General features: G+C 45.0%; 1 protein-coding gene across 1 annotated transcript; it reads left to right on the forward strand.

Moving 5' to 3' along the window:
* The first annotated feature begins 1,065 nt into the window (after positions 1-1,065).
* On the forward strand, positions 1,066-3,268 carry LOC123041564 (uncharacterized). Its single transcript, XM_044464159.1, has 4 exons — positions 1,066-1,663; positions 1,742-2,237; positions 2,309-2,390; positions 2,921-3,268. Exons 1-4 carry the CDS (start codon positions 1,261-1,263, stop codon positions 3,179-3,181), a joined length of 1,242 nt encoding a protein of 413 aa, XP_044320094.1. The 5' UTR covers positions 1,066-1,260; the 3' UTR covers positions 3,182-3,268.
* The last annotated feature ends 23,309 nt before the right edge of the window (positions 3,269-26,577 follow it).

Genomic DNA, 26,577 nt, shown 5'->3' on the forward strand with positions numbered 1-26,577 from the left:
GTGATGGATGATTCCATCTGTACCCACGACGAGGCCCAATGGGAGGGCCTCGAAGAGATGATGGCCCTCTCCGCGGCTGGCGACGTCGCCATCCCGGTGCTGGACGCCGTGGTCAAGGAGGAGGCCATGGAAGACGTGCAGGAGGAGGTGCCATAGGAGCCCAATGACGCGGCCTCCAACCCGGCAATGGTGCGCTAGTCGTGGTCGTGGACGTAGACTATACCGTGCATGCCAGAGTATGTCTTCGTGCCGCTCTCGTGGGTGGGCGCCGAGGCATGGTCACCACAATGGCCGGAGATGGTGCAGGCGCCTCCCGCCTGGCAGCAGTCGCAGGTGCCGTGTGCCCACGTGTGGCAGTTGCTACCCTACATCGACCTCACCAAGGATGACAAAGAGGCCGACGGCGGCTACTGAAGACGGCGACGACGATGGCGGCGGCGACCGTTTATCTAGTGTTTTTTATGTCATTTGAATTTTAAGTTTAGTTTGAATATGCGGCCTTGAGACTTTTGTGGACGTTATTGTAATTTCTATTTACTCAAAATTCGGGTCTAAATTTGAAAGTCTAAAAAGGGACAAAAATTGAGATACGACGGCCTGTTGGGCACACGACGGCGAGATGACCGCTTGCGGATGCGCGTATCCGTTTTACTGACCTAAATAACAAAATCCGAACAAAACCGAGGTATATGGTTGGAGTTGGCCTTGCACTACCCAACAAATAGGAGTACAGTAAAAGTAGGCAGCGGGCTGGTAATAATGCAAGCAGCCTGCCAGAACCCCGGTAGGCATGCGTGAAGCAGCAGCAAGAGTGCAAGAGTAATGAAGGATCAAGAGTAGTATATCCGACTTACACTGAACATTCAGACTTGCAAATGAATTGTCTTCAACACTTGAAATACAAGTAAAGGGATTTTTAAATTGAATCAGATCACGGACCTCCTGTTTGTAGTAAATGAATGGTCTAGTATTACTATAATAATGATCATCAGTAAGATTAGAAGAAAAAAAAGGCCCAGACGTATTAAAAAGCTCCGCTAGGGGTAGACGCTGTACTACCTCAGGCTCACAGACGCTACTCGTCTGAAGCAGTTGAAGCTCCGTGCGGAGCTCAGCTCACAGAACAGAAGCACACCAAGTCACCAAACAAACAGCGGCTGGAGGAGGAGGAAGCAGCGACCCATTTGAGCCCACATCCAGTGACCCACTCCGCGCCTCCACCTAGAGGAGACCTCAGAGTTTGTGAGGTCCTCCTTCCCCATGGCGGCCATGGCCAGGAGCAACAGCAGCAATGGCCACGGCTACCACCACGAGGCGTCCACCACTTCCTCCTCCTCTTCCTCCACGTCGTTGGCTCGGGGGCGGAGATCACTGGAGCAGCAGGTCCCCGGGACACCGGGGCGGCCGTTGCTGTTCCTCACCTCATCCTCCTCGAGCCCGGCCCACCCCCAGCTCGTCTCCTCGAGGAGGTCGGTACCTTCCAAGTGGGAGGACGCGGAGAAGTGGCTGACGCAGTCGTCCGACCACCGCGGCCATCACCATGGCAAGGCTGCCTCCAAGCAGCACCACATTGGAGGACCGGCGCCGGCAACGGCGAGGAGGACCTCACTAGACGCCAATGCGCTTGCTTTGTACACACTACCTGCAGAGGTGCTCCTCAAAGGTGAGCACCAACTCTTGTTTTGGATTTAACCAGAAATTTCAGTGTTTATTCTTCGTCAAGAAATGCTCTGCTTTACAGACAAGTACACCGACAACGTGGAGCCGTCCAAAGAGAGCTTCGTGTTCCGGAGCTCCTACTGCGAGCCGGCCAAGAATGGCGCTGCGGCGGTGACCTGCGGAGATGATGACTTCCACCGGAGGGACGTCGGCACGGAGATGACGCCCCTGGGGAGCTCCCCGACCTCACGGTGCCACACGCCGGTCAAAAGCACCTCCCCGGCAAGGCACAACACGCCGACGGGCCGGTCGGGGCCCCTTGTGCCGTACAACAGCGGCAGTGGCATGGACATCTCGGAGCTGACGGACTGCCATTTCGCCAAGCTGGACCTGGGCGCGCAGTTCGATTCCATGCTCGTCAACTGGAGCTCCAAGGAGGAGGAGGAAGAGGAGGTGTCCAAGAGCCTCAGGCACTTCGAGGCCAGCGCCGGCGACGGCGGCAGAGCCTGCGATAAGCGGGTTGCCGCCGTCACCGAGTGCCGGTGGGAAGACGATGAGAGAGCCAAGAGTTGCATAAGGTGTGTGCATTTTGCATCTTGTAGCTTGTGAGGATTTGTAGTAATTTGGTTGTGCTTTATTTGGTTATTAGGTATCAGAGGGAAGAGGCAAAGATTCAGGCCTGGATTAACCTGGAGAGTGCCAAAGCTGAAGCACAATCCAGAAAGCTAGAGGTGAGAATGAAATCTCATCTTGTGCATAATGCACATTGCAACTCTTTTAGGCACCATCATAAACTGCATTCAGAAGTTCAGACGACAAATTTAACAGCACGAAATTAGAAGGATGGAAGCATTGATGTATTCATTGTTCGATGTTATCCCCTCAATCCTTGTTAACCATTCCAGCTCACTGCAATTCTTTAACCGGTTTTGCTGCTGAGCTGGGCTACCATTCTCAGTCATGGTAGCCATGTGAATATCTTCAGTCGGAGAGCCAAACAATGTCGTTTAACCCTAATCTAAGATGAGGACCTGTATCCTAATGATGTTGTGGTAGTACTACATTACTACAACCGATGCAAATGCACGGTGTACTGTACTCCGTGCTGTCAGTAACATATCATTATCGCAGACATAGAATTCAAAAGGAATTTTCAAACATTTCCCCCCGACGCAATGAGAATGATACTTAATGCGAACATGTTCTTCTCCGTGTCAGATCAGAACTCCTCACGTTTTTTTGAACGATGTGTGTTGGTCAGGTGAAGATTCAGAAGATGCGGTCGAACCTGGAGGAGAAGCTGATGAAGAGGATGACGAGCGTGCACAGGCGCGGCGAGGAGTGGCGCGCGGCGGCGCAGGCGCAGCACCTGCAGCAGCTCCGGCGCGCTACCACGGAGCACCAGGCCCGGCGGGTGAAGACGATCAGCCACCACCTCTCCGGGACCGGGAGCAATGCGTCCTGCGGCTGCTTCCCCTGCAACAGTGACAACATCATCAGCGGCAACCTCCTCAACTATTAGTTACTGTAGGTTAATTACTGGAGTGCTGCCTAGTTTGACATCACCATGTTCCACCTCTACGATTAACATTCTTCTTCTCACGCTCAAGCTATCACAACTCTCCGATTAACGTTCGAGATAACTTTGTTTTCTCTGGCCAAAACAGCGGCAGACAGTCTGAGTCACGCACTCATGCTTGGATTGTCTAAGGCTGGTCATAGTGGGAGTAACATAGGTAGTAACATAGATGTCACATAAGCAAAATTGGTGATGTGGCAAGTAGTTAATGAGGAGAGAGGCAAATAGAGTAACACAATATGTTACCATCACATAGCGGTTTCCAATGCATAATGAGTCTACAAAGTAATAAATGAAGACAACTATGTTACCACATCTATGACACTACCCACTATAAAGGTAGTAACATAGACTAGTAACATATGTATGTTACTAGTCTAAGTTACTTTTCACTGTGACCAGCCTAACATGACATGCCTCCGGAAGATTGCATGGAATCGCAGACAGCCTCAAGCACAGAAGCTCTGCTTTGGTTGGACCAAGAATTCATCTGTGAGCACGTCGTTTGGCGTGCTTGTCTGTCTGAGTGCATTTTCATTAGTACCGCTAACCAAGGGTGAAGGGGCCACGCGCTGTCGACGAGAAGGCCGTCGCGCACGGAGAGTCGTGCCATTCTTTGACCAGCACGCACAAACGAACAAACGGACGCCTCGCTAGGCTTTTCCAGCAGCTCCTGCGCCTGCTTCTGCCCCCCTGCGCCTGCATGCATTTAAAGGGACACATGCGGCAGGCATGGCCAGTACAGTGCGCGGCCATCTAGGACGGTAGTATAGTATTTTTTCCGCGAATACTTTGCCTATCATTGCATTGATAGGTGGAGTGAAATTCATAAATTGGTTATAGAATGGTTTAAACGGACCGGCCAGCTAGCATGTACTCCCTTCGTCTAGATGAGTAAGTCATCTTAGGTTGGTCATAGTGGGAGTAACTTAGCAAGTAACATAGCGCATTTCAAGACAGGTTTGCTTATGTGACATAGAGTTAATGAGGAAAGAGGTGTTTGGAGTAACATAATATGTTACTGTAACATAACGCAACCCAAAGCAAAATGAGTCTATAATGTAATAGATGCTATCATCTATGATACTACTTGTATGTTATTTTGCACTATGAAGGTAGTAACAAAGACTAGTGTCATATGCATGACACTAGTCTAAGTTACTCTCCACTACGACTAGCCTTTAGGCTGTGCACCGTGACCAAGGAGGAGGGGGAAACGAGAGACATTAATGTTTATTTGCTAATTAATAGTATTGCATGCAATGAACTAACCACTGCATGTCGTCTTTGATAGTCTCAAGTCATTAAAAGCATGCACACCCCTTATCTCTTATTGGTTGATATGTTAAGAAACAAGAAACGAGGTAGAAGTTAATGCACCGCGCCTAAGTATTTTGGGATTATTTGGTTTTCGTAAGATGATTTACACACCTAGACGGAGGGAGTACACAAAGATGGCGTGCATATGAGGCCGTGACACGCAGGGGTGGCGGGTGTGCCAACCGCGGGTGCCGCAGCCAAAACCTTCGCCAATAATTTGGCGAGCCCGATATTGGCGGGGCTGGTGTGGGCGTGAGCCAAACAGCTCCTACATCTCAGGCAAGAGCAGGGCAAGCCCTGCACCGCCGGCATGGGCCCACAACCTAGCCTCCTCTCGGATCATACTCACGGCGCGTCCTACGGCCGGCGAGTCGTTGTCAAACACGCAGCCATTACAGTGCCGCCAGATGTGCCATACGGTGAGCATGGCGATGGAGGCAAGGCCTCGTCGTAGACAGCTCGTGGTGCTAGAGGTGGCTGATGAGAGCCAGGCGATGAACTCCTCGTTAGGGTTGGGGATCGTGGCAATGGATCAGCACCACGAAAGTACCTCGTGTCAGACTTGGCGGAAAAAGGAGCATCCGACAAGAAGAAGACGCATGGTCTCTGGTTGTTGATCGCAGAGTGGGCAGAGCGGCTCATGGGGGTGGTCATGTCTCGCTAGGCGATCGGCGGTCCAACAACGTCCAAGCAGCACTAGCTAGATAAAGAATTTGATAGAGAGTGGTTGAGGAAGTCCTGGATTCGGGGGTCCTCAGGTGTCCGGCCTAGGAGTATGGGCCGGGTTGGATGGGCCATACAAGATCAAGCTGAAAATTATCCTTCGTATCCGGATGGGACTTATCCATACGTAGACGGCAAGATTAGAGTTCGGAAGTTTCCTTCCCTTATGAACCGACCTTGTACAAACCCTGGGCCCCTCCGGTGTGTATATAAACTGGAGGGGTTAGTCCGTAGAGGCTATCTTCATTACCGTCATTGGGATACTCATAGGCTAGACATCTAGGGTTTAGCCATTACGATCTCGAGGTAGATCAACTCTTGTAATCTTCATATTCGTCGACATAATCAAGCAGGAGTAGTGTTTTACCTCCCTTAAGAGGGGTTGAACCTGGGTAAACATTGTGTCCCCTGGTCCCATGTTACCATTGATCCCTATAAGCACAGCTTGGGTCCCCCTACCCGAGATCTGCCGGTTTTGACACCGATATTGGTGCTTTCATTAAGAGCTCTGCCGTGTTGTCTACAAAAGCGATCTATGGCTCGCCTAGTCATCAACAACAATATCACTTCTGGAGGGTGCCTAGCTTCTGGGCAGACCCTCCAGTTCGGCGGTTTCACCATAGGACCTTGCACGGTCGTCGAGCCTGCAACTCCCCCCACGGCCGCCAAACACCGTCTTCGTATCGGCCCCAAGTACTCTGAAAAGTTGGATCTGGCGGATGTTTTGTCTTTAAACGAACTGCTGGACCCCATCGCCGCCCTGGGGGTCTTAATGGACTATGATCGGTCGGGCTCAAGCCCGACCAGAGGGAAGTCAATCACCCACCTCGTAGCGGTCGTTGTGGAATCGGCCAAAGACACTTCTCTCCCTATATTGAAGACCAAGTATGTTCGGGTCTCTGAATCCCCCGAGCCGGATACTCCCCCTTCGGACGAGACCTCACGCCCTCCGGACTCTGGCTCAAGCATAGGATTGCAAGAGCCCTTGTGCCTCCTCAGACCCGAACCGGTCGCCTCGGAGACCTTTCAAGCTCCGAACACAGATGTGGGACTGGATCTAAAATTTAAGCCACCCACTCACCACAATCTATATTCTCCAAGGAACTCAGGTCCTCCAGATATATACGACCTGATGTATGTGCGGCAGCAGCCTCAGGAAATGGTCCACCACTTTTGGGCCAGATTCCTACTTGTTAAAAATAGGATCGAAGACTGCCCGGACGACGAGGTAGTTTCGGTTTTCCATCGTAACTGCACTGACGAGGGAATATTGAATGCCCTCGACCGTCGCCACATACAGAGCTTCACGAAACTATCACAAGTAGTGCAAAAGTACTGTGCGATGGAAAGCACATGGAGGGCCCAGAAAACTCAATTGGAGCCCTCTGCCTTGAAGCAGTGTGCGGTCCGGACTAAACGGATACATCCTGGCGGGTCACCCGACCACCAGCCTATGGGTAGGAAAAATAAACCCTTAGCAGGACACAGGTTCGTTCTTGACGAACTGCTGGACAAGCCCTGCCTGATTCACGCCACTCCGCGCACAGTCCCAACCCATAGCCTCCGAGCATGTTGGGTACTCCGACAAGTAGCAAAAAGTGGAGGGGCCATCCTCACCACAACTCTAGAGAAATACTCTACAGAGCGGGACAACTTTAACGTCCTCACAGTCTTCGAGACCTTCTCTTCAAAAATCGGCGCAAACGGGCGCTCCACGACCTCGCCGAAGTCCACCAAGTTACTGCACTGAGCCCATGGAACGACACGGCAATAACCTTCACGGCCGAAAACGAACCAAAGGCTCAGTCAGTCCGAGCACCTACGGCCTTAGTACTAAACCCCATCGTTGATGGTTTTCGGCTTACTAAAGTGCTCATGGACGGCGGCAGTGGGCTTAACATCATCTATGAAGACACGCTCGATAAAATGCAGATGGATAGATCACGCATCGAGCAAAGCAATACCACCTTTCGAGGTATCATTCCCAGCCGAGAAGCACGATGCTCGGGGGAAATTAAACGGGATGTGGTATTCGGCATGCCAGAAAATTATAGATTCGAAGAGTTGCTCTTTCATGTGGTCACCTTCAATACTGCATATCACGCAATCCTCGGCCAAGACGCTTTCTCACGCTTTCAAGCTATACCCCATTACGGGTATATGAAACTCAAAATGCCCGGACCTAATGGAATTATCACAATTTCGAGCGACCCGGACAAAGCCCTTCGTGTCGAAAACAAAACTGCATCCTTGGCCCTCGAGGCGTTATCCGAAACCCTAGCGGCGGAGGAATTAGCCACCCTACGATCCACGGTGGATAGGGACGATGTGATTTTCGATAAGAGATCCAAATCCACCTCTTTCAAGTCAGCCGAGGAAATAGTCAAATTCCAAGTGCACCCAACGGACCCTAACAAAACAGCATCTATCGGAGCACAGCTGGATCCGGCAGTAGACACCGCCCTACGCACATTCCTACGAGAGAATTGGGATATCTTTGCCTGGCACCTTTCAGACATGTCCGGCATCCCACGAAGACTGGCCGAACACAGTCTCAATGTAATCAAGGGATTCAAACCCGTGAAGCAGACACTACGGCGATTCTCCGAACCCAAGCGTCAAGCCATGGGAGAAGAGCTAGCCAAGTTGTTAGAGGCTGGGTTTATTAGGGAAATTAAACATCCGGATTGGTTAGCCAACTTGGTTATGGTACCAAAGAAGGACAAATCCTGGCGCCTGTGCATCGATTTCAAGGACCTCAACAAGGCTTGCCCTAAAGACCCCTTCTTATTGCCTCGCATCGACCAAATTATTGACGCAACAGCCAGGCATGGTTCTTTGTGTTTCCTCGACGCCTATTCTGGATACCATCAGATTAAGATGAAGGAATCAAACCAGGCTCCAACCGTGTTCATCACCCCTTACGGTCCCTTCTGCTTCAACACTATGCCCTTCGAACTCAAAAACGCTGGGGCTACCTACCAGCGTATGATTCAAACTTGCCTGAAAAAACAAATCGGCAAAACAGTCGAAGCATGCGTGGACAACATGGTCATCAAGACAAAACACGTCGAGACACTGGTGGACGATCTTCGCCTCACCTTCAACAACCTCTGAACATACGACATATGGCTTAATCTGAAAAAATGTGTCTTCGGAGTTCCAGCCGGAAAATTGTTAGGTTTCATTGTCTCCCATAGAGTAATTGAAGCAAACCCAGCTAAGATCTGAGCTTTGTCACAATTGGCCATATCAATAGACCTAAAGAAAGTCCATAATCTAGCTGGGTGCGTCGCGACCTTAAGCCGCTTTATCTCCAAATTGGGAGAAAAAGCGCTACCAGTCTACAAGCTATCACGACGCACTAACAACTTCAAATGGACGGACGCTGCCACAGCCGGACTGGAAGAAATTAAAACCCTTCTTGCAAGCAACCCAATCCTAACTGCACCAGGTGTCGGAGAGCCCATGTTATTATATATTTCGGCAACTAACCAAGTAGTTAGTGTTGTGCTCGTCGTCGAATGGGGGGAAGAGGGACATAAATTCCCTACCCAAAAACCAATCTATTATGTATCGGAGGTCCTTACACCTTGCAAATCCCGATACCCCCACTATCAGAAGATAGCCTACGTAGTCTTCATGGCATCTTGTAAACTGCGACACTACTTTCAAGAGTGTTCGATCACAGTGACATCTGAAGTACCACTCAGTGACATTATCAATAACAGGGACGCCACTGGCCGCATAGCCAAATGGGCCATCAAGCTTTTACGTTTGAAATCGTATACAAGCCACGCCGGGCTATTAAATCCCAGGTATTGGTCGACTTTGTCGCTGAATGGACGGAGGCCAAACTCCCTAAAGAGTATAGCTCATACTCTAATTAGATTATGTACTTCAACGGCTCTAAAATGCTAGCCGGACTGGGGGTTGGCGTCATCCTAACATCCCCTACTGGGGACACAGTCCGCTATGTACTACAAATTATGTATATGGACTCCAACAATGCAACCAAATACGAGGCGCTGCTACATGGTCTTTGCATGGTTGTCTCCATGGGTATACAACGCCTGGAGGTGTGTGGTGATTCCAACCTCGCAATTTCCCAGGTCAATGGAGAGTTCGACGCAAAGGACCCAAAAATGGCAGCATATTGAAACGCCATATTAAAAATATCAGCTCGGTTCGAAGGACTCGAGTTTCATCACGTTGCTTGAGAGAGTAATCAGGCAGCCGACATCCTTGCTCGTATGGGTGCTAAGTGCGACCCTGTGCCACCTAACACCTTTGTGGAAAGGCTCTTTAAGCCATCTGTAGTGTGGCAGGATGAGAGCGAAGACGACAACACGGACCTGATCACACACCTCGCTGCCGAACACAACGCAGACACCATCGGGGGTCCGGATATCGAGATAACACCCTCTGCTCATGAGATCATGGCGGTTATCGCTCCCTGGACTGAACCATTCCTGGCCTACCTTAATAGGCAGGAGCTTCCCGATGATCAAAATGAAGCTCGGTGAATAGTTCGATGCTCTAAAGCCTTTAAAGTGCATGAGGGTGAACTGTACAAAAGAAGTACTACCGGAGTCCTCAAAAGGTGTATCTCCGAAGAGGCAGGAAGGCAACTATTGGCAGAAATACATGCTAGTCTAGGTGGTCATCACGCCGCAGCTCGAGCCCTCATAAGCAAGGAGTTTCAGACATATTTTTTCTGGCCTACGGATCGAGCAGATGCTCAAGCCCTTGTCCAATGTTGTGTGGGTTGTCAGCTTTTCGCTAATCCAAGCCACATGCCTCCTACCGCATTAAGAACAATCCCCATTAAAAAAACCGGTAAAAACAACTGAGGCTGGGCCAGTGATTGACTTTATATCCGGCATTTCAAACGTTACGGTCTCCCACATAGTATCATCACTGATAAAAGCAGGGTCATATTTCATTCTAGCATTCAAAGACTTTTCTTTCAGCTTAGCTAACAGTTTCTTAAGATCGTATCTATCATTGCAAGCAAAAAGGGCTATAGCAGTTTCTTCATCCATAACATAACCCTTAGGCACAACAGGCAATTCATATCTAGGGGGAGAATCTTCATCATCACTTTCATTAATATCATCAGTTTCAATAATTTCATTCTCTCTAACCTTGGCAAGTTGTTCATCAAGAAATTCACCTAATGGCACAGTATTATCAAGCAGAGAAGTAGTATCATCATAAGCATCATGCATAGTAGAAGTGCCATCATCAATAACATGCGACATATCAGAATCAATAGCAGGTGCAGGTGTAGGTGCCGCAAATTTACTCATAACAGAAGATGAATCAAGTGGAAAGCTAGATGCTAGTTCATTACCTCCCCTCGTAGTTGAGGGAAAAATCTTGGTTCTTTCATCTTTCAAGTTCCTCATAGTGATCAACAGATATAAATCCCAAGTGACTCAAAGAATAGAGCTATGCTCCCCAGCAACGGCGCCAGAAAAAGGTCTTGATAACCAACAAGTATAGGGGATCATAACAATTTTTCAGGGTAGAGTATTCAACCCAAATTTATTGATTCGACACAAGGGGAGCCAAAGAATATTCTCAAGTATTAGCAGCTGAGTTGTCAATTCAACCACACCTGAAAGACTTAATATCTGCAGCAAAGTATTTAGTAGCAAAGTAGTATGGAAGTAACGGTAACGGTGGCAAAAGTAACAGTAGTAGTTTTGTACCAATCGTAACAATGGTAACGGAGAAGTAACTAGGCAAATATCAATATGTGAAAAGCTCGTAGGCAATGGATCAATGATGGATAATTATGTCGGATGCAATTCATCATGCAACAGTTATAACATAGGGTGACACAGAAATAGCTCCAGTTCATCAATGTAATGTAGGCATGTATTCCGAATATAGTCATACGTGCTTATGGAAAATAACTTGCATGACATCTTTTGTCCTACCCTCCCGTGGCAGCGGGGTCCTATTGGACACTAAGGGATATTAAGGCCTCCTTTTAATAGAGTACCGGACCAAAGCATCAGCACTTAGTGAATACACGAACTCCTCAAACTACGGTCATCACCGGGAAGTGTCCCGACTATTGTCACTCGGGGGTTTGCCAGATCATAAGACGTAGTAGGTGACTATTAACTTGCAAGATAGGATCAAGAAATCACATATATTCATGAAAACATAATAGGTTCAGATATGAAATCATGGCACTTGGGCCCTAGTGACAAGCATTAAGCATGGCAAAGTCATAGCAACATCAATCTTAGAATAGAATGGATACTAGGGATCAAACCCTAACAAAACTAACTTGATTACATGGTAAATCTCATCCAACCCATCACCGTCCAGCAAGCCTACGATGGGATTACTCACGCACGGTGATGAGCATCATGAAATTGGTGATGGAGGATGGTTGATGATGACGATGGCGATAGATTTCCCTCTCCGGAGCCCCGAACAGACTCTAGATCCGCCCTCCCGAGGAAGATTAGGGCTTGGCGGCGGCTCCGTATCATAAAATGCCATGAATCCTTCTCCCTGATTTTTTTCTCCACGAACATGAATATATGGAGTTGGAGTTGAGGTCGGTGGAAGTCCAGGGGGCCCACAAAGCAGGGGGCGTGCCCTACACCCTCGTGGACAAGGTGTGGACCCCCTTACGTTGATTCTTTCGCCAATATTTTTATTAATTCCAAAACATGACTCCGTGGAGTTTCAGGTCATTCCGAGAACTTTTATTTCTGCACAAAAATAACACCATGGTAGTTCTGCTAAAAACAGCATCAGTCTGGGTTAGTTCCATTCAAATCATGCAAGTTAGAGTCCATAACAAGGGAAAAAGTGTTTGGAAAAGTAGATACGTTGGAGACGTATCAACTCCCCAAGCTTAAACCTTTGCTTGTCCTCAAGAAATTCAGTTGACAAACTGAAAGTGATAAAGAAAAACTTTTGCAAACTCTGTTTGATCTTGTTGTTGCAAATATGTAAAGCCAGCATTCAAGTTTTCAACAATGATTATGAACTAACCATATTCACAATAACACTTAGGTCTCACATTTACTCATATCAATGGCATAATCAACTAGCGAGTAATAATAATAAATCTCGGATGACAACAGTTTCTCAAAACAATCATAATATGATAAAACAAGATGATATCTCGCTAGCCCTTTCTGAGACCGCAAAATATAAATGCAGAGCACCCCTGAAGATCAAGGACTGACTAGACATTGTAATTCATGGCAAAAGAGATCTAGTCACAGTCATACTCAATGTAAATTAATAGCAATGCATGCAAATGACAGCGGTGCTCTCCAACTGGTGCTTTTTAATAAGAGGATGATGACTCGACATAAAAGTAAATAGATAGGCCCTTCACAGAGGGAAGCAGGGATTTGCAGAGGTGCCAGAGCTTGAGTTTTGAAACAAAGATAAATAATATTTTGAGCGGCAAACTTTCATTGTCAACATAACAACCAAGAGATCTCGATATCTTCCATGCTACATACATTATAGGCGGTTCCCCAACAGAATGGTAAAGTTTATACTCCCCCACCACCAACGAGCACATTCCACGGCTGGCCCGAAAGAACGGGTACCGTCCAACTAACAACAATCCTGGGGGAGTTTTGTTTGCAATTATTTTGATTTTATTTGAGCATGGGACCGGGCATCTCGGTTACCGGCCATTTTCTCGTGAATGATGAGCAAAGTCCACTCATCGTGAGAATAACCCATCTAGCATGGAATATATAGACCGCCCTAGTTGATACATGAGCTATTCGAGCATACAAAACAGAATTTCATTTGAAGGTTTAGAGTTTGGCACATGCAAATTTACTTGGAACGACAGGTATGTACCGCATATAGGAAGGTATGGTGGACTCATATGGAATAACTTTGGGGTTTATGGAAGTGGATGCACAAGCAGTATTCCTGCTTAGTACAAGTGAAGGCTAGAAAGAGACTGGGAAGCGACCAACTAGAGAGCGACAACAGTCATGAACATGCATTAAGATTAACCAACAATGAGTGCAAGCATGAGTAGGATATAAATCACCATGAACATAAATATCGTGGAGGCTATGTTGATTTTGTTTCAACTACATGTGTGAACATGTGCCAAGTCAAGCCACTCGAATCATTCAAAGGAGGATACCACCCTATCATACCACATCACAACCATTTTAATAGCATGTTGGCACGCAAGGTAAACCATTATAAACTCCTAGCTAATTAAGCATGGCATGAATAACTATAATCTCTAATTATCATTGCAAACATGTTTCATTCATAATAGGTTGAATCAGGAACGATGAACTAATCATATTTACAAAAACAAGATAGGTCGAGTTCATACCAACTTCTCCCATCTCAATCATTTCATCATATATCTTCATTATTGCCTTTCACTTGCACGACCGAACGGTGTGGATAATAATAATAGTGCGTGTGCATTGGACTAAACTGGAATCTGCAAACATTTAATTCAAAGGAGAAGACAAGGTAATATGGGCTCTTGGTTAGATCAACAATAATGCATATGAGAGCCACTCATCATTTTCATCGTGGTCTTCTCCTCTCGACCCCCAAAGAAAATAAAAGAAATTCAAAGAAAAATAAAACTATTTACACGGGAAAGATCCCAACAAGCAAAAGAAGAACGACAAATCTTTTTGGGTTTTCTTTTAATATTACTACTACAAGCATGGAAAGGAAACTAGCTAAAAGCTACAACTAATTTTTTTTGGTTTTTTCTCAAGGTTTTTCAAACACACAAGAAGAAAGCAAGAAAAGAAAATAAACTAGCATGGATAGTACAATGAAGAAGTATGAGCACCGACAACTAGAATGAGTGTGTGAACATGAATGTAATCACTACAAAAAAAATACACTTCCGTGATGATACGTGTTTGTCACAGTAGGTGACGTTGTCTGTCATGCATGTACATCCATGACGATTTTATGACAGAATCAAGATAGTCATACATGTGCTGTCGTAGAAGTGTTCCATGACATTACCAAAATTATCATCACGGAAGTGTCCACTTCCATAACGATAAATCGCGCGTCATAGAAGTGCTTTCGTCAAGGGGACCGACACGTGGCATCCACTGTAATGGGACGCCGTTAAGTGCCGTTAAGCTATTGGGTCCGGTTTTGGATCCGATAACCCGCTAACAACCACGACCAATGCCAATTTTCCTCGTGTAAAATTCTCATTGGCCGACGGAACCACGCGTTAGCTCCACGTTGGCACAGGTGTCACTCATCCAACGATCGAGATGGGCCTATGATATGCTGACACGTGGATGAGCCCAAAAATGGCCCATAAAGTTTAAATGGGCCGGCCCAACTAAAGTCCCACAAGATTTAGCGGACCATAATGGGCCGGCCCAGCTAAAGGCCCACAAGATTTTACAGACCATAATGGGCCGGCCCAGCTAAAGGCCCACAAGATTTAGCGAACCATAATGGGTCAGCCCAGCTAAAGGCCCACAAGATTTTGCAGACCATAATGGGCCGACCCAGCTAAAGGCCCAACATTCCCAGTTAAGGCTCGTATGGCTAGTGTCAAATCTGCCCGTCAACGGCCTGTCCTAAACTTGTCATCATCGCGGCCCATGGCCACTTCTGGCCCGTTAACAACCCGCTAAGTATTTGGGCCGAATTACGGCCCGGTGTATGTCTGGCCTGTTAAAGGTCCTGCTTCATTTGGGCCCATTTACAGGTCATTGAAACTTTTCGGCCCATAAACGACCGTGAAGGATTTGGGTCATATTCGGCCATGTCTGACATTCGGCTTGTTAGAGGCCCACTATAGATTTGGGCCACTTTCGGCCTGTTGTGATTTTCGGCCTGTTAACATCAGACGAAATCCATGGGCCATATGTGGCCCAACGTCACATCGGGACCATTAACGGCACATGTAAAAATGACACTAATGAAGCTCGATCGAACTTCCGGTCTGTTAAAGGCCCGTGTATTAGGTTGGCGCAATTATGGTCCGTCCGAATTTAGGCCTGTGAAAGATCCACATTCTAAATGGGCCACCATTTTGGCCTGCTAAGACCAGTGGGTTATTTGGTACAATCAGGGCCAAATATCACTTTCGGCCTATTAAAGGCCCATGTTTTTTATGGGCTCGAGATATTTACACCTGTAAATGGCCTATTGTTACTGAGGGCCCAAATTATGTTTAGGCCTGTTAAAGGCCCACTATGGGCACATGCCTACCAGAAAAATATGAAAGCTTATGCTGATTTAGGCCCAGATATTTTTAGTGGGCTACATGCAAATTTTGGCCCATAATTGTTTTTAGCCCAATTGAAATGGGCTCGATGAATGTTGGCATGTTGGGCTCCTACGAAGCTTTCGGCCGAATACATTACTAAGATAAACCTACACTATACAAAAATAGCGTCGTAATTACTGCAACCTTTGGCAGCATCATAAATGCTATATCACAACGAAATAAATTCCAACCATATAACAAAATGCATGTTGGCACAAAGTTTACAGCCCTTGCAGATAAAAGCACCATCAGATGTATAGAAGCACAGATCATTTGACCTGAGTGCTAATGTTTCAGGCTGTAGAATCTGATGGAGCAGCACGATCTTCACCTTTTTCCGCCATTGCTCTTGAACAACGAAGCGAATGTATGATAGTCTGGTTTTAAAACCATTCATATCTTCACAACATTTGTCAACCACTATTCTTGTTTCCGAAACGATGTCCGTTAAGGATTGGACTTGTGTCTGGAGCACAGATATATCACTCTGTCTAGCCGGAAGATTTTGTTCACTAGGCGATTTGGACGAGGTTACCTTGACAACCAACCCAGAATTACACAGGAAGGTGCTTTTTGCACTATTAGTGGAGAGATACTGACGCACTGCAGCAAGAGGTGACATTGTGCTTGTGGTAGCCTCATCACCTTCAGGTGGTTGTGGCTGTTCAATCATTTGTTCCATAGCTTGCTGAAAGTTTGAACCTGTAGATTAGTGTATCAGATAAGTTACTAATGAGATAAAAACAAACAAAGTAGGTTACACATTTATAGATAACTTATTTTGGTGAACTACTGTAATACATTAGCATGTATTGTAGTGCCAACTACATAATAAAATCACTTTCCGAACATATGTCCATGTAGCATGCCTACTGTATTGTCTATTTCCTCACATTCGTTGACATCTAAGGATAAAGAGACATGGTTTAAAGTAGGATGAACATAGTATGTCATCATTCATATCATGGGCAAACATATATAAAACAAACAAGCTATTTTATCATTGTGTGTGCACGTGAATATAACAACTAGATTACAGATCAAGACCAAAAGAATATCCTTCATCTCTTTTAAACCATGTAAGGTGAAATGATACGTTAAGACAACTATGTATAAAAGTGAACAAAGTAACTGACATTGGCTGCAAACCAAGTAGTTAAATGAACACATCACAGTACCAATCAGTTCAAAGGCAGGAGGAGTAAGGACTTACAACAGCGGCTTGAACTGGTGTGCTCATGCCCTTCATCTTGATGGTGTGGCAATCCTTGAAGATTTGCACTGCATTCGGTTCAGGTTTTTTTGGGTCTGCACGGGCTTTCCTCTGTATCTGGAACAAGTCAATATAGATACGATAATATGGCACTAAAAAAAGGAAGGAAGTAGCAGCTATTTACAGGAGCCTCGTAGTGTGCAATATAGCTACGAGATCATGTTGTCTGTTGGAATTTCACTTTAGAATGGTTGGTCTTGTTCTTCAAACAGTTAGCCTAGAAGAAGATACACTTGTAAGGCCCATACATAAATACAAGTTCAATATGTGGTCTGATCAAATACATATACCCTACCTGATACTTTGGATCAAACCAGTGTTTAACGAGGGTTGTCCAGTCTTCATCTGTAATATATTCCACTGGAGATGTTTGGGCGATTTCATTGTTAGCCTTTCCTTCAAAGTGAGATTTTCTAAGGTGGTACCGATACTGTCGCGGAGCAGACTGAAAAACATGAGTGCATGGTTGTTTAGTTGCATCATATTTCAGATCCAACTTGAACCTCATCTGTTGAAAAAAGAATGTGAGTCTTATTAGGAGGAAGGTAGAAAGTATGGGACAAAGCAAGACAATATTACTAATTGCGATGAATAACATTACTTAACGATAAATGGTCAAGGAAGGTGTTAAACTGGGTATTGTCTTTCTCATTCCTGTACTGGATCCACGTTGGGAGGATACGTGCATGACACCTAACGGCAACGACTGCCTCTGATACTAACTTGGCTGACTCTATAGCATCACGTGGCCTTTTTAAACCTGCCTCAAAATGGATCTCCATTCTTACTCCTTTAGATTTAGTTCATCTGTCAAGCATTATCCCTGATGTCTGTTTCCACTTGCACCGTGGTGCTAGTTCAACAACGAATATGGAAAGTGTTACTGTACATCAAACTGTGAGAGTACATATAAAGGAGCATGCAACTGCAACTTGACTCGGTTAGGTACCATCTTGGTGTTCATGCTCATGAGGTTCATCTGATCTTGCCAAGTCATGTTGTGTCAGCAGTGCTTCAGAAGTAGTGTCAGGTGTGAAGGCAGCTTGGGAACTGGCCAGTTCCGGAGCAAACGAATGAGTAACTCATTGAGATGCTGGTACAGTTGAAGCGGATGCTGCAGCTGGTGGAGCAGGTGATACTATGTTTGTAGATTTAGCCGGTGGACTTGGACCTTCTATTGCACTATAAGTACCAGTAGAATCTCGACGGCAGATCCTTTTTCGTTTCACCCGACGAGTAACACCACTCCCTACTATATTATTTTCCTTGCTCTTTTTTGACTTTCCATGTCAAGCCGTACCCACAACACAAAAGAATAAAATTGCTCTTCAGAACTCATTGATGCATGATACAGACGAGCAATACTTTGATGTAAGACAACTGTATGAGGATGGAATATGTAAGAAAAACAGGACGGCGTGACATATTCACAGCTATGATGTGTAAACTAAGTAGAAGGATTTTCAAGAAAATAGAAGTAATGCAAGCTAGACACCATATGAAAGATGCAACCAATATTACTCTGCCAAGTTAAAAGTGTCTTGTCATAAGTGGCAATTCGAAAAATTAGAAGCAGTACAACATAGAAATCAGTGCAAGATGCAACCACTATCAAACTGCCATGTTAAAAGCGTCCAATCATGAGTGACTGATGTGGGATACACAACAACAGTACTTTGATGTAAGAACATGGTATGATAGATAGATATAGTGTATTCTAGATACAGAAAGCCATGTCATATGCACATGTATAACGTATAAACTTAGCAGGTGCAATTTAATCAAAATAGAAGAAATAGAGGCTAAACAACATATGCAACATGAAACCAATTATCACACTGTCAACTTAGAGCAAGCACCTGCGATGGTGGAGTACGGGAGATGAACTCATCATGTAGACTTGGGACTTCAACTTCATTAGCAGTAGCAGTGGCAAATTTAGAGAGTCTCTGTTTGCATCAGTGCGGAGGACCGCCAACATCCCCTAACTTACTCTTCTCCTTCCTATTTTCCAATATTGCCTTATGAAGTAAAAACCACAAGAAGATGAATAAAATTAGCTCTGCATAACTAGTCGATGCATGATACAGACGAACACTACTTTGATATAAGGCAAGTGCAAGATAGGAGGATGGAATATATACAAAAAAAGACAGCGTTGCATATTCACACGTACGGTAGGAGGATGGAATATGTATGAAAAAACAGTAAGCAGAAGGCATTTCAACAAAATTAGAAGAAATGAAAGGTAGGCACCATATGAACATGCAACCAATATCACTCTATCAGGTAAAAAGTGTCTCGTCGTAAGTGCCATTTCAAGAAATTAGAAGAAGTACAAGCTAGAAGACAATGCAAGATGCAACCTACATCACAATCCCAAGTTAAATGTGTCTTATGGGTAAGTGATCGTTGTAGGTATAAGTTTTAAGCTACGCAGATGTAATTAAATAGAATCAGAAGCAATACAAACTAGACATCATACGAAAAATGCAACCACATATAACAGTTCCAAGTTAGATCAAGCACCTGTGATGGTGGAGTAGGGGAGATGTGCTCATCATGTACACGTATGTTCTAGAAACAGGAACACGTGTCATATTCACACGCATTATGTGTAAAGTATGCCGATGAAATTCAACAAAGTTAGAAGCAATACAAGCTAGACATCATACGCAATGTGCAACCACATATAATAGTGCCAAGTTAGAGCAAGCACCTATGATGGTGGAGTAGGGGAGATGTGCTCATCATCTACACAGCTACGTTGACTGTCCAGCCTTGTGTTGTCTTGCGAATCTTGTTGGGTGGATGGCGGAGTAGAATCTGTAGAGACCCCCATTTGAGTTTCTCCGAAGGACCACCATCATCCACTGCCGGACTAATTTCCTTCAGGTGTAATGATTTTGCATTGTGAAGTCAAACCGATAAGAAAAAGGAATAAAATTCACTCTTTAGAACTCATTCATGCATGATACTGACGAACACTACTCGGATGAAAGGCAAACACATGATGCGAGGATGGAATATGTACAAAAAATAGGATGGCGTAACATATTCACACCTATGATGTGGTAACTAAGCAGAAGGCATTTCAACAAATTAGAAGCACTGCAAGCTAGACACCATATGAAAGATGCAACCAATATCACTCTTCCAAGTTCAAACTGTATGGCGTTTCAACAAATTAGAAGCAATACGTGCTAGAAATCATATGCAAGACACAACCAATATCACAGTGGCGACTTAAAGGTGCCTTATCATAAGTGACTGATGCGGGATATGCAAGAACAGTAGTCTGATGTAAGAACATGGTGTGATCAGATATAGTATGTTCTAGAAACAGGAATATGTGTCATATTCACAGGCATTATGCATAAAGTAAGCAGATGCAATTCAACAAAGTTAGAAGCAATACAAGATAGACATCATATGCAACATGCAACCACATATAATAGTGCCAAATTAGAGCAAGCACCTATGATGGTGGAGTAGGGGAGATGTGCTCATCATCTACACAACTACGTTGATTGTCTAGCCTTGCGTTGTCTTGCATATCTTGTTGGGAGGATGGCAGAGTAGAATCTGTAGAGAACCTCCATTTCAGTTGCTCGGAAGGACCACCATCATCCAATGCCTTGCCAATTTCCTTCGGCTTTATTAATTTTGCATTGTGAGGTCAAACCGACAAGAAATAGGAATATAATTCGCTCTTCAGAACTCATTCATGCATGATACTGATGAACACTACTTTGATGAAAGGAAAAGTCATGATACGGGGATGGAATATGTACGAAAAACTAGACGGCTTGACATATTCACACCTATGATGTGGTAACTAAGCAGAAGACACTTCAACAAATTAGAAGCACTGCAAGCTAGACACCGTATGGAAGGTGCAATCAATATCTCTCTGCCAAGTTAAAACTGTCTCGTCATAGGTGGCGTTCATCAAACTAGAAGCAATACATGCTAGAAATCATATTCAAGATGCAAACCAATATCACATTGCCAACTTAAAGGTGTCCCATCATAAGTGACTGATGCAGGATACACAAGAAGAGTAGTTTCATGTAAGAACATGGTGTGATAGACAGATATAGTATATACCAAAAACAGGAAAGCGTGTCATATTCACACGTATCATGTGTAAGCTAAGCAGATGCAGTTTACACTAATTAGGAGCAATACAAGCTAGACACCATATGCAACATGCAACCAGATATCACACTGCCAAGTTAGAGCAAGCACCTTGGCTGGTGGAGTAGGGGAGCGGAGACTTGGACCTTGTAATGCACTAGCAGTACAAGGAGATTCCGTATAGATGCTCCATTTACATTGATGCAGAGGACCACCATCATCGCCTTCCTTACTCTTTTCCTTCCTCTTTCTTGATTTTGCCCTTTCAAGTCAAACCCACAAGAAAAAGGAATAAAATTTGCTCTTCAGAACTCATTGATGCATGATACTGACGAACACTACTTTCATGTAAGGCAGCCGCATGATAGGAGGATAGAATATGTATGAAAAACAGGACGGCGTGACATATTGACATGTATGATGTATAAAGTGTAAACTAAGCATAAGGTTTTGAACTTGTTAGAAGCAATGCAAGCTAGAAACCATATGAAAGATGAAACCAATATCACTCTGCCAAATTAAAAGGGTGCCCTAAGAAATGTATTTGACCAAATTAGAAGCAATACATGGCAACAGGCTAGAAATAATACGCAATATGCAATGAATAAAGGTGACTCATCATAAGTGATTGATGCAGGATACAGAAGAGAGGTAGTTTCATGTAAGAACAAGGTTAACACATAGATGTAGTGTGTACCAAAAATATGAAGGCATGTCATATTCACAGGTATAATGTGTAAACTAAGCAGATTCAATTTACCCTAATTAGAAGCATTACAAGCTAGACACCGTATGCAACATGCAACCACATATCACACTGCAAAGTTAGAGCAAGCACCTGTGATGGTGGTGTAGGGGAAGTGTGGTCTTCAAGTACAGAGCTACGTTCAATATCTTCATTTACGCTTGTTGTTTCTTGAGAATCATGTGGACAGGATGAAACTGCATTCTTTATAAGAGTAGCGCGTCTCATACTAACCCACGGGCGTGACTGTCTCATCATAAGCGATAGATGCAGGATACACAAGAACAGTAGTTTGATGTAAGAACATGGTGTGATAGGCAGATGTAGTATGTACCAAAAACAGGAAGGCATGTCATATTCACATGTATAATGTGTAAGCTAAGGAGATGCGATTTAACAAATTAGGAGCAATACAAGCTAGGCACCATATGCAACATGCAACTAGATATCACACTGCCATGTTAGAGCAAGCACCTTGGGTTGTGGAGTAGGGGGAGATGAGATTTGGAACTTGCACTGCAGTAGGAGTAGCAGGAGAATCTGCAGAGATCATCTGTTTCGGTTGCTCCAGAGGACCACCATCATTCCATTCCTTCGTCCTTTCAGATTTTGCCTTGTCAAGTAAACACACAAGAAAAAGGAATGAAATTCGCACTTCCAAATTCGTTGATGCATGATACTGACGAACACAACTTTTATGTATGGCAACCACATTGTAGGAGGATGGAATATGTATGAAAAACGCTAAGCAGAAGGCATTTCAACAAATTGGAAGCAATGCAATCTAGACACCATATGAAAGATCCAACCAAAATCACTCTACCAAGTTAGATGTGTCTCATTATAAGTGGCACTTCAACAAATTAGAGGCAATACATGTTTGAAATGATATGCAAGATCCAACCAATATTACACTGTCAACTTGAAGGTGTATCGTCAAAAGTGATTGATAGGGATACACAAGAAAAGTAGTTTGATGTAACAACATGGTTAATAGAAAGACGTAGTATGTACCAAAAACAGGAAGGCATGTCATATTCACAGGTATAATGTGTTAACTAAGAAGATGCAATTTACCCTAATTAGAAGCATTACAAGGTAGACACCATATGCAACATGCAACCACATATCACACTGCCAAGTAAGAGCAAGCACCTGCGATGGTGGTGTGGGGGAATTGCGGTCATCAACTAGAGAGCTACATTGACTATCTTCATTTAGCCTTACTGTTTCTTGAGAATCATGTGGGGAGGATGACACTGCACTCTTTAAACGAGTAGGGCGTCTCACAGTAACCCACTGGAGTGACTGTCTCATCATAAGTGATTGATGAGGGATACAAAAGAGCATTAGTTTGATCTACGAATATGGTTAATAGACATATGTAGTATGTATCAAAAACAGGAAGACATGTCATTACAAAGGTATAATGTGTAAAGTAAGCAGATGCAATTTAACCAAATTGGAAGCAATACAAGCAAGACACCATATGCAACATGCAACCACATTTGACAACGCGAAGTTAAAGCAAGCACCTGGGATGGTTGTGTGTGGCAATTGAGATCATCAACTGCAGAGCTACGTTTACTGTCTCCAACTACGGACACTGCACCCTTTAGAACACTGAAACGCTTAGTGCTTATCTTCGAAATACACTGGAGAGACTTCTGTCTTTTCTTTTCTGCATTCATCAACACTGCGTCAGAGTCTGAAATACCCATGCATAAAAAAACAATAGTGTGAGAATGGGTGAAGCGTGTGCACAGTTAGTACAGTGTAAAGGTAGCAGATAGCAGGTCGGTGAGCAATAAATGACGGGAGACATATGATAGCTCTACAACATGCATGGCACACTAAATTACTACAGGATTCTATGAAAATAACAGTCGACTGAAAACAAATAGGTCAGTCCATTTTTTCTGCATCGTCCGATGTACAAAGAATGGGCAGATCGCCTTCATCTACCTCCAGCCAGTCAGTGTTGACGATCTTCCTCGAAACACCAGCGACCACCGGCCCAGTCCCCCGCCTCCGCCCTCCCCTCGACCTCACCGCACCGCCGTGCTTGGCACCGCTCCCGGCCATCCATTCAAGCCACGCCGACCTCCAGATCGGGCGCAAGCGGCTCCTACGGCCCACACCCCTATGATAGACACCGATGCGCCGCTTCCCCGGCGAACAGGCGGATTAGGTGCTCCACGCGCCTAAGCGGGTGCTGCTTCTTTTAATTGTGGTTCGACTGACCCTGAATTGAAATCTAGGCGGGCTACTGACCTCTATCAAAGGTGAAATAGTAAAGGGAGGAAACCTTGTGCATTTAGTATCACGAAGAAGATGCAGTAAGAAGCGCTCAACTAGTTTCTTTCGTGGGATGAATACAGTGTGAGCAGAGACGTAAGATTTGCACGAATAAGGGAAGAGGAGTACCTCTTTCTGTTGCCAGTGTTGTGTCCTCCTTTTGTTTTTCCAATGATCTTCTTGTGGTTCGTTGGAAACGAGAAGTTGTGGAGGATGGTGGAGTCTTGGACGAACCCATGGCCAAGTTGTTGAGTGTGGTGCGGTGGCCGTCTGTCGGCGGCGAGGAACGAGATCCGAGGCGGTGAATGATGGCGTAGTGGGAACAACTCTAGTGCAGTGGACGGTTGCGACAGTGGAGCAGCAGAGGTGAGGCATAGGACGGCGTGGTCGAAGTGGTTCTGGTACGGCGCACATCGGCGTCAGCATCATGGAGGCAGCTCTGCCTCGGCTTCAGCTGCTAAGTCCTTGAGGGTGTTGCGGTTGCGGTTGCGTTGGACGACGACGTCGGGGTACCAGCTCCAGCGTGATGGAGGAGGGCGGCGATGGATTGGGCGCTATGGGGTGGAGGGCGGAGGAGGCTGGGGTTTTACGGCTGGTGGAGAGGGTGTTTTGGCGCCCACGGAGTATGAATGGGGAAACAGAGGGAGGGGGAACTAAGGGGGAACAATGTTTTGGTTTGGGACGCGTTTGTTTGAAATTTGGGGAAATTTAGAAACTTTGCCCCCATCTAAAATTACGGACATATTGTGGGTTGGGGGTAGGACAGTAATCTCAGGTGTCCCAAATGTGGGCAGGATAGATTTCGGCTGAGCGCATGGGTGTTTAGGCGCCCATGGCGTATGAATGCTTCTCGGAGGCGGTTGAGACTGGCGTCTTGGTGAAGTTACAAACCTATCCCGGTTTAGACCTTTGGACATCGGGTCGATAGGCTACACGGGCCAGAGTCAGGACAGTAATTTCCTACCACCAAACATTAGTCTCGTGCGGTTTCGGGTGACCAGAGGCTTATTTGGCGCTTCGTTCAATATTTGGGAGCAGAAGCATTAACGTTTTTGGTTCTCTTGAATTGAACTTTCAGGATTTGTCAAACTTCACAAATCTTTACGCTTGAAAATCCTAAAGCTACAATTATTTTGGAATGGAGGGGGTACATTTGAATATACATTGTACACGAGTATATATTAAAAAATATGCAACTTACCTTAGTTCATGCATGGTTCCAGATATAATCTCCTTGGTTGCAAAAAAATGTTAGACATGCGTATGAATATATAGCATGTTCAAACGCACAACAAAGATTGATGCCCCTTTTAGATCTGATTTACAAATGCCATTATCTCGGGTTCAAATAGATGAATGCACTTCCTATGAATTCGAATCTTCGAAACCCCCTTTATGTTGAATTCAACATGTATTATATTTCGTAGCTAGCAATTTGGAATGTATCCATGCAAGTGACAAATATATAAAGTTCTTCGCACTAACAACATGGAGTGCACTAATTAATGTTTATATATGAATTGCAAAAGCAATCCATTGCCTGTATTTCAAACCGCTCTCACTCTATGGATCGATAATATGAAATAAACACATGCACATGCTAGAATTCAATAGAGTATGGGTGTCTGATAGACCAATTTTTGTCCATACGCAATTTGCAAAATTCATGATCTCATCCAAACATAATAATGCCATTTATATTTTAATTTAATGCGTAGAACCACCTTTTACATGTAGATGCACTATGCCTCGGCCTGTTCTCACAAACGCGCTATATATCTCTCTATCTAACGCATAAGTGCACACACTTTATATGGATCGGCATTTCTCTTTCACACATGCTCACAATCTCTCCCGGGGTGTCTGGGTGTCTCACGCACATGCTCTCTCTCTCTCTCTATCTATCTATCTCTCTCTCTCTCTCTCTCTCTCTCTCTCTTTCTGACTACTATGTACCACTCTTTTCACTAACCTCAGTTGGAAAACACTATTTCTCTCACATGCATATATACACATGCACGGTCTCTACTAGCCCTCTATACGCACATATATGTGCCTACGTGTCTCCTGCACGCACATTATCTTTAGGTCTCTCTCGCACACATTGCCCCCGACCCCTCCCCCCGGACACACCTCTCTCTTAAAAGTTGGCAGATATGATTCCATCATATCATTTGGTAGGATATCCCTGACTATTAGGCTGGATGGTAATACGAGGCAAATTTTTACCCTAGTTTGGACCCTTGCAGTTGAGGAAAAAGCCTACTCTTGGTACTGTATATTAGTGATAGGGGTGTGTACAAAGTACACGTGAATACCAAGCATTGTGCGTGTGTGTATACTATCGATGAACTAGCCCCCAAGCTTCTATAACATACTCGGGGCCTAGGGTTACAAATCATATATAGTCGGTTTATCACCAGTGGGGATAGAGTCCTCCACGACTCTGGTAGCTTCGTGTTGTACGCCGAGTCCTCCACATGGGTCTTCGTATAATGCGTCTCGGTCCAACCTATGAGGCACAGGATGGAACCGACCCATGAGTC

This window comes from Triticum aestivum, chromosome 2B, assembly GCF_018294505.1.
Source record: "Triticum aestivum cultivar Chinese Spring chromosome 2B, IWGSC CS RefSeq v2.1, whole genome shotgun sequence".
Taxonomy (NCBI): Eukaryota; Viridiplantae; Streptophyta; class Magnoliopsida; order Poales; family Poaceae; genus Triticum; species Triticum aestivum.

Bases quoted from the DNA above. Each gene is read 5' to 3' on its own strand.
- LOC123041564 (XM_044464159.1), top strand. From the start codon at position 1,261: ATGGCGGCCATGGCCAGGAGCAACAGCAGCAATGGCCACGGCTACCAC. The intron at 1,664-1,741 runs GTGAGCACCAAC...TCTGCTTTACAG, and splicing joins TGCAGAGGTGCTCCTCAAAG to ACAAGTACACCGACAACGTG. The intron at 2,238-2,308 runs GTGTGTGCATTT...TTTGGTTATTAG, and splicing joins AGAGCCAAGAGTTGCATAAG to GTATCAGAGGGAAGAGGCAA.